The sequence below is a fragment of the Schistocerca cancellata genome, chromosome 10 (assembly GCF_023864275.1).
Source record: "Schistocerca cancellata isolate TAMUIC-IGC-003103 chromosome 10, iqSchCanc2.1, whole genome shotgun sequence".
Classification (NCBI taxonomy): Eukaryota; Metazoa; Arthropoda; class Insecta; order Orthoptera; family Acrididae; genus Schistocerca; species Schistocerca cancellata.
In genome coordinates, this window is record NC_064635.1 from 117,131,539 (window position 1) to 117,146,754 (window position 15,216).

The 15,216-nt window shown below is 44.4% G+C and overlaps 1 protein-coding gene across 1 annotated transcript in view; it reads right to left on the minus strand.

The window, feature by feature from the left end:
- Positions 1-13,719, minus strand: part of LOC126106774 (gamma-interferon-inducible lysosomal thiol reductase-like) — an 85,918-nt gene extending 72,199 nt beyond the window's left edge. Inside the window, exon 1 of the mRNA XM_049913151.1 lies at positions 13,572-13,719. Within this exon, the coding sequence (XP_049769108.1) occupies positions 13,572-13,628 (57 nt within the window). The 5' untranslated portion in view covers positions 13,629-13,719. The remainder of the gene's footprint in view (positions 1-13,571) is intronic.
- Between the last annotated feature and the right edge of the window lie 1,497 nt (positions 13,720-15,216).

Genomic DNA, 15,216 nt, shown 5'->3' on the forward strand with positions numbered 1-15,216 from the left:
GGACATTGATATACATTAAGGAGGCAAGTTGAAAATTTGTGTTGGAGCGGGATTCGATCCAGGTCTCCTGCTGAGTAGGCAGATGCGCTGACCACACCGCCATCCAGACACAGTGGTCAGCACAGCCGCACGGACTGCTCTTGTATGCCTCCCATCAGAGCCAAATTCTAAGCATGTACCACACACTACTGATGTATTGCCCCTGCTCATTAGTCTCATTATTTGCGGCATCTTGCCGATTCGTGGAAGAGTTCGAGCCTGGTGTGCATCTACACTGAAGGTATAATTGGCTATATTTGTCTTAATTGTATGTGTGGAGCCTGTTCTTTCGGACATGTCTGAAAGGACATTGGCCTTCATCCAGGTGTGGGTTCTGTGCATGTGTGTGTGTGTGTGTGTGTGTGTGTGTGTGTGTGTGTGTGTGTGTGTGTTTTGAGCTTACAGGCGTTCAACACCAAGATTATCAGCGCCCTTACACAAATTAAAGGAAACGAATGTGGGTAAAAGACTAAAAATGTTGTCACATAGAGAGGAGGAAACCTATAAAATGACACTTATTCACTCACTCGCATCTCACTCGCGTTGACCCACAGAATCACTCTATCTCACAGGCCTTAAGACAACAGCGACGGATGAAAGGTGTTCTACTTGGGATGAAAACAGAAATAAAACCACAGAAGCGGTCAAATACACTCATGCTCATAAATTAAGGATAATGCTGATACATGGCGAAACAACGCTGTGGTGGGCGGTTTGCGGGTTTAAATCACCTCGGGGTGTGACCATGTGGTGCATTTGACCTGCGGTCGTCGCACGGTGGAGCTGGCAGCAGTCCACATACGCAGAGCATCATTTGTATACAGCATTCTTGATGATACAAGTGAGACTCTCTCTAGAAATGGTTAATGGCGCCTTGCTAGGTCGTAGCCTTGGACTTAGCTGAAGGCTATTCTAACTATCTCTCGGCAAATGAGAGAAAGGCTTCGTCAGTGTAGTCGCTAGCAAAGTCGTCCGTACAACTGGGGCGAGAGCTAGTCAGTCTCTCTAGACCTGCCGTGTGGTGGCGCTCGGTCTGCAATTACTGACAGTGGCGACACGCGGGCCCGACATGTACTAATGGACCGCGGCCGATTTAAAGCTACCACCTAGCAAGTGTGGTGTCTGGCGGTGACACCACAGACAGTGTGTTGAAAATGGCTAAAAAACGCTTACTGATATTGTGAGGAGTAGAATACTAGAGCGACTGGAGGCTGGTCAAACACAGCAGCTCGTAGCATGGGCCCTCCGTGTGCCACAAAGTGTGATCTCAAGATTATGGCAACGATTTCAGCAGACAGGAAACGTGTCCAGGCGCTACCAGCATGGGACGTCCACAGTGTACAACACCACAAGGAGACCGATGTCTCACCATCAGTGCCCGCAGACGGCCACCGAGTACTGCAGGCAGCCTTGCTCGGGACCTTACCACAGCCACTGGAACAGTTTGTCTCCTGACACACAGTCTACAGACGACTGAACAGACATGGTTTATTCGCCCGGAGACCTGCAAGGTGCATTCCACTGACCCCTCGTCACAGGAGAGCCCGTAAAGCCTGGTGTCGAGAACATAGTACATGCACATAGTCCTTGTCCTTGAAAGGGACCTGTATCGAGGTCGTGATTTGATGGTGTGGGGTGGGGATATGTGTGTCGGGACGTCTTTTTGCACCAGTATGTCTGCCTTTTCAGGGCTGCAATGGGTCCCGCTTTCCTCCTGACGGATGATAACGCACGGCCCCATCGAGCTGCCATCGTGGAGGAGTACCTTGAAACAGAAGATATCAGGCGAATGGAGTGGCCTGCCTGTTCTCCAGACCTAAACCCCATCGAGCACGTCTGGGATGCTCTCGGTCGACGTATCGCTGCACGTCTTCAGACCCCTAGGACACTTCAGGAGCTCTGACAGGCACTGTGGCAAGAATGGGAGGCTATATCCCAGTAGCTGCTCGACCACCTGATCCAGAGTATGCCAACCCGTTGTGCGGCCTGTGTACGTGTGCATGGCGATCATATCCCATATTGGTGTCGCGGCACATGCGCAGGAAACAGTGGCGTTTTGTAGCACATGTGTTTCGGGACGGTTTTCGCAACTTATCACCAATACATGGACTTACAGATCTGTGTCGTGTGTGTTCCCTAAGTGCCTATGCTATCAGCGCCTGTTTTTTGTAGTGCCACGTTGTGTGGCACCACATTCTGAAATTATCCTTAATTTATGACCATGAGTGTAAAAACACAGTGAAATGTGACTGGCGGACCACTTAAAAAAAAACGTGGGTGCGACAGTCACCCTGTTAACACATTAAGAACATCTCTGGGCTTTACTGGACGCAGCTTATTGTCAGTCACTTCCAGCCACTCGTTTTGGCATCGACGCATAACTCTGTATCTCAACAGGAGGTTGGCGAACTGAAAAAACTGAAGATCACGACACGTCTCTTTTGCTGCTGCATCCGCCCTTTCGTTACCCGCAATATCCATGTCCCCTGGTACCCAGCAGAAGGACACCTCCTTCCCCAGCCGTTTTAGTTGAAGGAGGGTATCTTGGAGGTTCTAGACTACATTATCTACCGGGTACAAGCATTGTAGAGAGTTAAGGCACTCAGAGAATCGCAACAGACAAGGAATTTGGCACTTGAAGCGTATCTCATCTGCTCCAGTGGCCTCAAGGTCGCTTATAATTCGGCGTCCAAGACAGTAAAGCTGCAAGGCAGTCACACCTTGACGACACAACAGTCCTCCTGTAGCAACCCATCTGTAAAGACAGCTGTAGAATTGCGGTGCTTAGCTAAAACTGTAACAAAATAATGTATTAAAAACATATGCAGAAGTGCAGCTTCTCCGGTAGTGCACCCATTACAAAATTACTCTGGTCCTCTGCACTAACCCTGGTGGATTTGGCGTTGGATGTGCTCCATACCAAACAACTCCAGCACATGCCAAGCATGGAACCCAAATAGCGTTGTTGGTCGTGGACGATTGGAAAAAATGCATTCCAGAGACAAAGTCTGATCAGTGAAGAACTTACATGCTTGACGCACCAAACTTCCAGAGAATTTCAAGGCAGGATTCCTTTGGCTAAGCATACAACCTTATTTTCCGACCCCAATGCAGTGTCTTAAATGCCAGCAGTTTGGGCACACTACTCTTCGTTGTAAGGAGGAAGCCATTTGTGGTAATGTGGTACCTACGCCCATGATGGAGTTTGTTGTTCCTCTCTTCCAAACTGTGTCAACTGCTCTGAGATATCTCGTATGACGAAGCCAAAAAGATATACAGGGCCATGCAGCCGCCCATGTTCCCTGCCTTCTTTGGTTCCATTATAAAAAAGATTTAATCTGCTAGGAAGTTTCAAATCAATGCACACCCTGCTGCAGAGTGAAAATTCGTTCTGGTAAAATTTACTTGCTTAAAAGAGATCAGAGTCATTAAAAAGTCAAACAGACAAATATTCTCTATTTTCAAAATATTAATTTAAATATGCAATTTTAAAAAATGGTTCAGATGGCTCTGAGCACTATGGGACTTAACATCTATGGTCATCAGTCCCCTAGAACTTAGAACTACTTAAACCTAACTAACCTAAGGACATCACACAACACCCAGTCATCACGAGGCAGAGAAAATCCCTGACCCCGCCGGGAATCGAACACGGGAACCCGGGCGTGGGAAGCGGGAACGCTACCGCACGACCACGAGCTGCGGACTATGCAATTTTAACTTCTCTGTCTACACCTGATTTGGTTTGACTTGATCTGTGTACTATTAATAACAATGAAACACCGATCGATATTTAAATATTTTATATTTTATGCTTTCTGAACAAAACATAAAAAACTGAAAATATGCAAACACTGTTTTTCCATTTTAAATTCTCATGAATACGGACTTTTGAATATTTTGATGTTTGAACCCCAGTTATTATTTCCATACCGCGTGCTAAAGGTAACATTGGCATAGTACCTGTAGATGCAGAAACGAATTTAAAAAAAAAAATTGAGAATGAGACATTCAGTAATATTTTTAAGACCATTATTTACAACTTCTTCTGTCGGTCTACATGTTTTAACTGATTGCAATACTACTGTCATCCGTAAAACTTATTAATTCTGGTTGTTGTTTGTTAGACGCAAGGTTTTTTATACGTATGAGAAACAAACTTAAATCATGTTACACGGCATCCATTCCTTTCAGCTGGTCTTCTTAGCACCCTTACAAGATACCAGAAGGCTACCTCGTCTGCAGATCTCAGCACAGGAATCTGACTGTACACTGTGCCTGTTGCCCTGTTATTCATCTTACGAATTTTCGTTTTCACTTCCTCCATCACTCACGTCAAGTACAAGTAGAGAAATAGTGGCAGTGAGCTGCAAACGTGATTCATATCCGTCTCAACACGAATTTTCTTGATCTCCTGTTTTTATTATTATAAGGAAACAAAGTTCAATGTTTTAATTTGTTGCACATGTTGCCTCTGTCAACGACATTGTAATTCTGTCAAAGATGTCAAAGGACTTGAACACTAATTCTACGGTATGCATAATGTCTTCAAAAGAGCAAAACAAGGTGTAGTCGAACTAAATCAGGCGATACTGAGGCAGTTACAGTAGTGGACAAAAATACAGAGTCCGCCAGAAAAATGTATACACACTTTAAGGAACGAAACGTGTTATTTATGTGTTTATTTTAAATTTAATAATTGATCACAGATGTCTTACAACCTTCAGATTAGCACATGGTTACTTTAAATGTTCAAAATGTTCACCGTTGGCGGCTATTACTACTAAGCTCCTAGATAATAGTCCACACCACACATGAATCCCTGGTAAACTGACTGCTTTATCTACAGGGCTATTACAAATGATTGAAGCGATTTCATAAACTCACTGTAGCTCCATTCATTGACATATGGTCACGACACACTACAGATACGTAGAAAAACTCATAAAGTTTTGTTAGGCTGAAGCCGCACTTCAGGTTTCTGCCGTCAGAGCGCTCGAGAGCGCAGTGAGACAAAATGGCGACAGGAGCCGAGAAAGCGTATGTCGTGCTTGAAATGCACTCACATCAGTCAGTCATAACAGTGCAATGACACTTCAGGACGAAGTTCAACAAAGATCCGCCAACCGCTAACTCCATTCGGCGATGGTATGCGCAGTTTAAAGCTCCTGGATGCCTCTGTAATGGGAAATCAACGGGTCGGCCTGCAGTGAGCGAAGAAACGGTTGAACGCGTGCGGGCATGTTTCACGCGTAGCCCGCGGAAAATTGGCTCATGCCAGAACTGGAGACCGACAGCGCCGACTTCATCTTTCAACAGGGTGGTGCTCCACCGCACTTCCATCATGATGTTCGGCATTTCTTAAACAGGAGATTGGAAAACCGATGGATCGGTCGTGGTGGAGATCATGATCAGCAATTCATGTCATGGCCTCCACGCTCTCCCGACTTAACCCCATGCGATTTCTTTCTGTGGGGCTATGTGAAAGATTCAGTGTTTAAACCTCCTCTACCAAGAAACGTGCCAGAACTGCGAGCTCGCATCAACGATGCTTTCGAACTCATTGATGGGGACATGCTGCGCCGAGTGTGGGAGGAACTTGATTATTGGCTTGATGTCTGCCGAATCACTAAAGGGGCACATACCGAACATTTGTGAATGCCTAAAAAAACTTTTTGAGTTTTTGTATGAGTGTGCAAAGCATTGTGAAAATATCTCAAATAATAAAGTTATTGTAGAGCTGTGAAATCGCTTCAATCATTTGTAATAACCCTGAACATAAACATGAGGATTTTCCTGTGCCAAGTACACACTGTTATGCCGATTCACAGTTCCATTAAGTTTAAATTGTGCCTCGTCACTCCACACTACCTTCGTCACAAATTATTCATCAGTTGCCATTTGCTGATACCATTCGCAAAATTATTCAAAGACCAGAATCGTCATCATTAATCGCGTACAGTAATCGTGGAATGCAAACTTTCCACTTTGCAGCTTTCAGAATTCTTTGTACACCTGTACTGCTACCCCCCTTCCCCCTTTCACGTACACATTGCTTAGCAGTACGCTGTTTTCCTGATCTTCCTTTGTGAATATCACAAATCGTTCCATGCAATTCAAACATATCGATGATGCACTTAATTGTTAGTTGGGTTGGCGGTTCTTTTTCAAACGCCCGCCTCCACTGATGTTGCACTTAAACGGCATTATCAAGCTTGAAACACCACTTCACAATACATTTTCGTTGTTTGAATGTCAAACATGCTCCGGCCATCTTGTTTTCTCAATGCCGAGATGAAAGTACTATCATCTGTTTAGCCAAAGACCATACTGCAACATATTCATAACTCAAATCGAACGACAATATCGATATCTCGATAGAGAATGACAAAGAGTGTACACATTTTTCTAGCGGACTCTTGTATAACACCAAAAACACGACACATTAGCATGTCTAATACGGCGCAGGAACTCCGTTAGCATTCAGAACAGTTTCCAGTCGTCTCGGAATGGGTAAACACAGGTCGTGTATGGTTTTCAGGGGAATCAGATACCATTCTTCCTTCAAATAGTGACAAGTTCAGGTAACGACGATGGAGGTCGATATCGATCACACACCCTTCTCTCCAAAGCAGACGACAAAGTCGCAATAATATTGAGATCTGCTGACTGTGAAGGCCAGGGGAGATGTGACAATTCCTCCTCGTGCTCACAAAACCATTCCTGGACAGTGTGAACTGTGTGGACACAGGTCCTATCGCTTTGCAATAGTGTATCACCATTGGGGAACAAATATCGTTCCATGGTATAGACCTGATCAGCCAAAATGGTCATAATCTTTGGCGGTGATGACAAATTGTACAGTATAATCATGGACTCCACGGAGTACCATAGTATGTTTGCCTGCCTCGAGATGAATGGGTGTTCTTGTGTCGTCTTCATCATCATCATTCATCCTCATTACGGTCGGTGAAGGCAATGGCAAACCACCTCCGTTAGGACCTCGCCTAGTACGGCTGTGCGGGTCTCCCGCATCATCCCCTACGTTCTGTCAAGGAGTATGAGACCTTATCATCATCATCAAATCATCAGAAAACCCCCGTCGTGTATCACTCTTGGGACGTAAACTCGGTCAGAAGTTGGACGACAAGTCTGGTGTGACCAAATAACATTCTTCCATTGTTCCGTAGTCCAGGCTTTAAGGATTCGGTACCACGTGTTCCTGTTACGTGCATTTGAGTCACTGAGAGTGGTTTTGGAATTCCAACTCGCCTTGCAATTCTCTTCTTACCAGTAGGAGCATGAAACCCGAATTTCGCTATAGATGCTGCTAGCCGTCATTGTAGGGCCCCTGAGACCGGGTCTGCACGGCCATCTGCCTCATGTAACGGCTGACGACGAATGTCAACACACAGTAACCTAGGTTCCATACATCGGTGTCTGTTTCAAACCCGTAAACACGTCGAGTATTGTGCCTACAAATTACGATTTGCGAATAGTATTGGTATTCTGTTATCATTTGAACAAAACTGTTACAGAATCGCATCGAATGCTTGTCGAAGCTTTCTGCAAACATGCTCTTGGGAAAACACAGTGTTTCGAGTGGTTCAAAAAATTCTAAAGTACTGATTTTGACGTGAGAAACAGCGCGGGAAACAACCGAAAAATTCGAAGACATCCTTATTGGATGAAGATGATACTCAAACTGAACGCAGAAAGCCGATTCTCTTCGGTTGAAAGTTATGCGAAAGGTGCAGAAAGTGGTAAAACGGGTTCCGCATGAACTGAATGAAAGACAGCAAGCAAATCGAAAGACCACTTGTGAAATGCTGCTCGCCAGGTACAAAAGAAAGTCGTTTCTCGTTCGAATAGTGACAGGTGGTGAAAAATGGAAAAATTTTAGAGCCCTAAGCGTCGTGAATCATGGGTGAATCCAGGCAAATCAACGATACCCACTAAAAGACCAAATCGCTTTGGAAAGAAGACAATCTCTATGTTTGGTGGGAACAGAAGGGTGTCATCTATTATGAGAACCTGGTGAAACCGCTAACGCTGATTGTTACCATCAGCAAACGCACGATTTAAATCGAGCATTGCGTGAAGAGCTACTGGAATATGGAAGAAGGCAACACAACGTCATATTGCTCCGTGATGAACTATCACGCACAGCAAAACGGGTTAGGGAAACGACCGAGGTGTTCAGCTGGGAAATACTAGGGCATAAATAGCAATGGCGATTATTTTGAATAAAATATCAGCCGGCCGGTGTGGCCGTGCGGTTTAGACACTTCAGTCTGGAACCACGTAACCGCTACGGTCGCAGGTTCGAATCCTGCCTCGGGCATGGATGTGTGTGATGTCCTTATGTTAGTTAGGTTTAATTAGTTCTAAGTTCTAGGCGACTGATGACCTCAGAAGTTAAGTCGCATAGTGCTCAGAACCATTTGAACCAATAAAATATCGTTTATCAGTTTCAAACAACAGACGTGTTATTATTGCAACCAAATTTCGGTTTGAGTCTTCTACACCTGGTATGAAGCTCCACTCACGTTGTTTTTGTGTGAAAGGGTTCGAGAGTGCAACACGCAGTTCTCTAGTGACTTTTTCGCTGCAGTCCAATCCATTTATCGTCTGTCACGGTCACTCAACACAATTTCGTTCACATTCTGATTTAGCGGGTGACGTTTTTTCGCTTTCTCCGTATGCGGCATAAATCTTTGCTGCGATAGCCGAACATAACCGTATCCAGACAATGATCTTTTCAGTTGGGCCAGATGACGCAGTCCATTCCATGTAACACAGGCCGCACTATTATGGAGCCACCACAACCTCGCACAGTACCTTGCTCACAGCTTGGGTCCAGCGCTTCATGGGGTCTGTTCAAAAATGTTCAAATGTATGTGAAATCTTATGGGAGTTAACTGCTAAGGTCATCAGTCCTTAAGGGGCTCCGGAACGCCCTATACTTGCAATGTTAAAATAACGCTTATAAATTACATCTTTCCTCACAAAGTATTTGAGGTAGGAAGTTGAACTTTTTACAGATTATTTATTGGAATATGGGCTACAACTTAACACAGGGATTTTACAAAATTTTAGTTCAGTTATTAAAGATGATTTTTTTTCCAATTGTAATGAAAATTCACAACATTTTTTTGTAATTTTTTATTTATATATTCAAAAATATACAGTTTTTTGGAAAAAGGCTGTGTTAAATTATGCAGAAGGTACTGTGTAACATTTACTGAAAGTTTGAAACAAATATGTTTGGAAGATCCTTAGAAAACATGTAATTAGTATGAGAAAATAAAAGTTTTGGGAATCGCGCGACAAAGATTGGATTAACTTTTTAGTGCATTCCAGGTCCATAGGATGGATTATCTTCATCCTCTGCAAACTCCTCCTCCAGCTTCCTCTTGTTCCTCCTCCTGTTTACTCTTGCTTGTATTTCTAGACTCTTTACAGCCCTGTCTGCAGCCCGAAGGCGTTCCTTGTCTAAAGCAAGCATCGCTCGTACCATGTTAGAACCTATCATCATTCCCATATTTCTAAATACCTTGCACTTTACAATGTTGCCATCATTGAAAGTCGCAACAGCAACTTTACTTTTACTCATTATTATACTTCAACAAAACAGAGACTCAAGAAACAGATTTAATTACGAATATTTTCGAGATAACGACAGAGTAAATAAACATGAAACAATCGACAATCACACCAGCGATATATATTGAACCATCACAGGTTAGCCACAACACATACTTTATCTCACATCACTACAATGTACCTGATGAACACGGACGTTAATAATAACACCATTTGACAGCAGTTTAACAGCGCCACAGTGGGTCACGCCCATGTAGAACACATTTAAAAAAAAATTTAAAAATAGTTGTAGTCTTCGGAATTGAATAAATTATATATCTATTAAAAGGTAATAGTCTGCAGATTCAGAAAACGCAAAAAAGTAAAAATTGAACTTTTCATGATTTTGAGCCCTTCCGGAGCCCCTTAAGCTTACACACTACTTAAATTATCCTAAGGACAAACACACACGCCCATGCCCGAGGGAGGAGTCGAACCTCTGCCGGGTCCAGCTGCACAGTCCATGACTACAGCGTCCTTACACCGCTCGGCTAATCCAGCGCGGCCGTGGGGTCTGTGGCACACACGAAGACCACGAACTGAAATCGGGGCACGTCTGACCAGGCCACGGTTTTCCAGTCGTCTAGAGTCCAACGGATATGATCGCGGGTCCAGGAGAGACGCTGCAGACGATGTCGTGCTGTTAGCAAAGGCACTCGCGTCGGTCGTCTGCTGCCACAGCCCATTAACGCCAAATTTCGCCGTACTGTCCTAATGTATAAGTTCGTCGTACGTTCCCCATTGATTTCAGCTGCTAATTCACCCAGTGTTGCTGGTCTGTTAGGGCTGACAACTCTACGCAAACGCCGCTGCTCTCGGTCGTTAAGTGAAAGCCGTCGGCCACTGCGTTCTCCGTCGTGAGAGGTAATGTCTGAAATTTGGTACGTTCGGCACATTCTTGACACTGTGGCTCTCGGAATATTGAATTCCGTACCGGTTCCGAAACGCGTCTAGCTCCAACTACCCTTCGGAGTTCAAAGTCTGTTAATTGCTATCGTGCCGCCACTATCACGTCAGAAGTCTTTTCACGTGAATCACTTGAGTACAAATCTACATCTTCATCTACACGGGTACTCTGCAAATTACATTTAAGCGCCTGGCAGAGCGTTCATCGAACCACCTACACAAAAATTCTTTATTATTCCAATCTCGTACGGTCATCGTTTCTCCCTATGTAGTAGGTCGGCGGCAACAAAATATTTTCGCATTCGGAGGAGAAATTTGGTGACTGAAATTTCGTGAGAAGATTCCGCCGCAACGGAAAACGCCTTTGTTTTAATTATGTCCACCCCAAATCCTGTATCATTTCAGTGACAGTCTCTCCACTATTTCGCGATAATACAAATCGCGCTGCCCTTCTTTGAACTTTATCGACGCACTCCGTCAATCCTATCTCGTAAGACTCGCACACCGCGCAGCAGTATTCTAAAGAGGACAGAAAACGTAGTGTGGGCAGTCTCTTTAGTAAATGTAATGACAGCTCCATCCACGCACTGCCCAAATACACTTGTTTACGCGATGGTACTGCCATCTGTATCTGTGAATATAACTGTCCCATGACTATTATCATCTGTGTGTATTTAAAAAAAGCGTTAAGAATTTTCACAAAAAATCGAAGACGCTACTTTTCAGCTCGCCCTCGTACTAATGCATGTTTGAAAGAGTCGTATGCATGGTAAAAGTTAGGGACGTACAACAGAGCACAACGCTGAGCCGTGGCGCGGCTGGCGCCAGTGTTCTCGCACTTAGAATGGCATCGCTGCCATCGATTATAGGTTCACCATCTTTGCCTTCCGCGATTCAGGCCGGTGGTCGGGTGATTAAGGGAGAGAGAAAAGAAGACAGCGGAGTGTACATTCGCAGGGTCGAAGGTGGCTTGTTGACGTTTACCGTGAGGCCTGTGGCACGGCGCCTGTACGCTATGAGCACGGCCAGCGAGAGATTCCGGCAGTGACGTGATGGGACCTCGGGTTTGGTATCGCGGTGGTCCACGTCTTTTGGGGCTTTTCTGCTGCGAGGACATGTATAGGTTCTTGTTACTGGCCATTGAAATCGAGATGTGTCTTTGGCGTGACGGAGGAAATGTGTGATGCTCGCCGCTGTTGCATGTGAAAACGCTTCGTCTGCCTTGTATCTGTGCAGGAAATTATGTGAAGTAAATAGCTAATACCACGGCGACGCCTTGCACTCACGCGTTGTTGAATATATTTCGGAATTACTGAATGGTAAAGATATCCCACGTGTAAAGCAAATGAAGCCATTTGCGCCATACTAAGGTACTGTTTTATTCTGCTTAAATCTGTGTCAGTTATATGTGCATTTATATGCCCTTCTTTAGTTGCAGAAGTTATATAAGTGTGTAAACACAGAGCTATGTGGAAAGGGGTGTAAAGTTGAAACCCTTCCAATAAGTGAATACACTCGAACTCTGTTTCACTAAAGGTGCCTTTCGATGCCAGCACCTACCTTGGGTAATAAGTGTTATTCGGAGGTTGTCATGGTACTGTAAGTAATTATTATATACAAAATTGTTTATTCTGATTATACTAAATTGGAGATGTAAGGTGGGTTGTGTGCCGCTGTAAATTACTATTGTCTCCTCTGTTTGGCAGCCTAACATTGTCAGTGGCTTCAATCATTATTCCTGTCATATTTTGAGTTTTGTATTCAAAAATTCAAATGGCTCTGAGCACTATGTGACTTAACTTCGGAGGTCATTAGTCCCCTAGAACTTAGAAGTACCTAAACCTAACTAACGTAAGGACAACACACACATCCATGCCCGAGGCAGGATTCGAACCTGCGACCGTAGCGGCCGCGCGGTTCCAGACTGTAGCGCCTAGAACCGCTCGGCCACTCCGGCCGGCAGTTTTGTATTCGCGGGTTTGCTTAAGCTGACACTGTTGAGTTGTAGGACCTATAAACAGGCAAGTCAAACTGAATATTCTATGAGCTCAAGACGATATTCTATTACGCGGTACCCTAGTTTGTTATGGGTTAGAAATATTTTACGTGTTATTAATAATCTTCTGTTCGCTTTGTCTAAAGAGAAGCTAGTTCTGTGAAGTAGTCGCTTATATTTTATTGGTGTGTTACGCGGCGTGCCTTTTCATGTTAATTGTTTTTAAGAAGCTACAAATGACTCTGTGTAAGTTGCAGGTAGCTGAAACTGACGTGTTCACGGGGGTCGCGTCCTGAGGGGTTGATAGTGGCCCTTTTTACTACGGCACATCCGGATATCCTCCTTCAGTACATTTGTCTCGCTTATGTCGTTACTATGTTTGTCGAGTGGAATTAGGGCTTACTGTAATCACCTTATATGTTGAAGTTAAGTATCTCCCTTGCCAGGGAGCGAACCTTCGTGGATATAGTCGTATTCTCATCTGTAAAGATTGATAGTGTTATTCATTTGTTCTCGTCACATGTATGATTATTTATCTTGTTATATTTACTGTCAGTAAAATGTAAGTGTTAGCGAGGTCCGAACTAAGACGTTGTATTCTCCTCTTGTGGAAACAAATTTTAGTGATTTTATTCCTTTTTAAAGTAGCCTTTAGAGGCGTAAATTTTGCCTTCATGTTTGGTGTTTTTATGGCTTCCACGTTAATTATAATTACAATAAAGGTAAATTTGGCAACGGAGGGTTTCGTGTATTTATTTGTTGCTAAGTGGATCCTAAGTTAAGTGCAGGGACCCTACCAAACATAAAAACGCGTTTTGCAAGAATTTGGCACTTGGAACGTTTTGCAAAACCACTCTTCAGTTATCTGTAAGCTATATTGGTGTAAATATAGGCTGAACCTCGTAATAACGAAATGAAAATGCACTTCGTCGTTTGGGCCATCTTGTATCTAGTTAACCCCGCACAGCAGCGCGGCCATACTTACCCGCGCGTTCCACACGAGGCTGACGCAGCTCAGAAACAAGGACGCTTGCAACAGCATCTCAGCACAACAGCAGACTCCTAACTGCGCCGCGAGCTGGTCGGCAGTGTCAGGGTGCCGTCGCACGTTGTCCTGTCCAGCTGACCTCTGAGCCCACCGGCCTGATTTAATCTAGCGGCAACGACCTCTCATTGTTTATGTCCGGCAGCGGCTGTGTACCGTCTCCAGCGGCGATAAGATTAGACGCACGTGGCCACGCAAATTGCATCGTAGACTTCCTCGCTGCGCGCTGAGTCACGGGTTTCGTTGGGATAATTGGACTGCTGACATCAGAGGCTATTTGCGAAATGAAACGTAGCCTTTCTGTGTCGGATATTACTCGCACCAAGCAAGAGCGCCCATGCCATTGTTTGCTGGGGAGGGTAGGGGCTAGATCTGGGTGTATGGAATATTTTTAATATTTTGGAAGACGAAGGGCGACTTCTAAGTAGCTATAAAAAGTTCCATGTCCGACCCTGTGGAACACTTACATAATACAGACTTTCCTGAAAGAAAAACACATGGCTACGGTATATTCTTCTTTCCCACGAGAGCTAGCCCCCCCCCCCCCCCCGCCTCGCCGGCTGTGGTGGCCAAGCGGTTAAAGGCGCTACAGTCTGGAACCGCGCGGCCGCTACGGTCGCAGGTTCGAATCCTGCCTCGGGTATGGATGTGTGTGATGTCCTTAGGTTAGTTAGGTTTAACTAGTTCTAAGTTGTAGGGGACTGATGACCTTAGAAGTTAAGTCCCATAGTGCTCAGAGCCAAGCTAGCCCCCCCTCCCCCCTCCCACTTGCCCCTGGGTATAGGCGCCCTTCACTCAAGCTCTTTTACTGTAAAATGTTAAACAAACATCCCTCCCTTCCCACTCACGCCACCCGTGGCCTGCAATGACACAAAGGTGCCTCTCATTGTTGGTCACAATTACGCAACAAAAACTGCTCAATTTCACAGCCCAAGCCCACAAGTGCAACCCTTAACTCGCGAGGTGACTTTTCTGTAACGTATACCACGAGGTTGAATTTCTGGGACCCGTACTTTTAAACCCAGATTTAAGGCAAAAACCATATGAAATTTTTAATTTATGCTATACAACATTTATTTTCACAAGTCTTGTTTAAATGCTTCTAATTGGTTTTATTGCATTAAACAAAGCCTACAGAATTTTGCTATTTATTACATAAAAGCACATAATTTTGAGTGGCTATCTTAAATAGTACACATAAATGGACTGTTAGAGTAATGAATTCTGCATTCTGAAAAATTATACAATCTATGTAGCAAATAAATTTCCATATAGAACTCAATTCCAGGGTTTAAATTTGCGCATAAAGATTCCACCCGACAGCTATCACCACTCAGAACACATTCAGTTTTAACAGACACTTCAAGTATTTCATTGAAGAAACAGACAGATCCCCATCACAAGTTTCCTGAAGTTCTTCCTCTGAATGTTTGATAGCAGAACTGTAATCACTGGCTAATGTAAAACCGTCGTCTTGTTCGTTTGTTTCTTGATCTATATCACTGACACCTTCCTCCATAGAACGACTAACAATTTCATGCCTGCCGTTGTGGCCGAGCGGTTCTAGGCGCTCCAGTCCGGAACG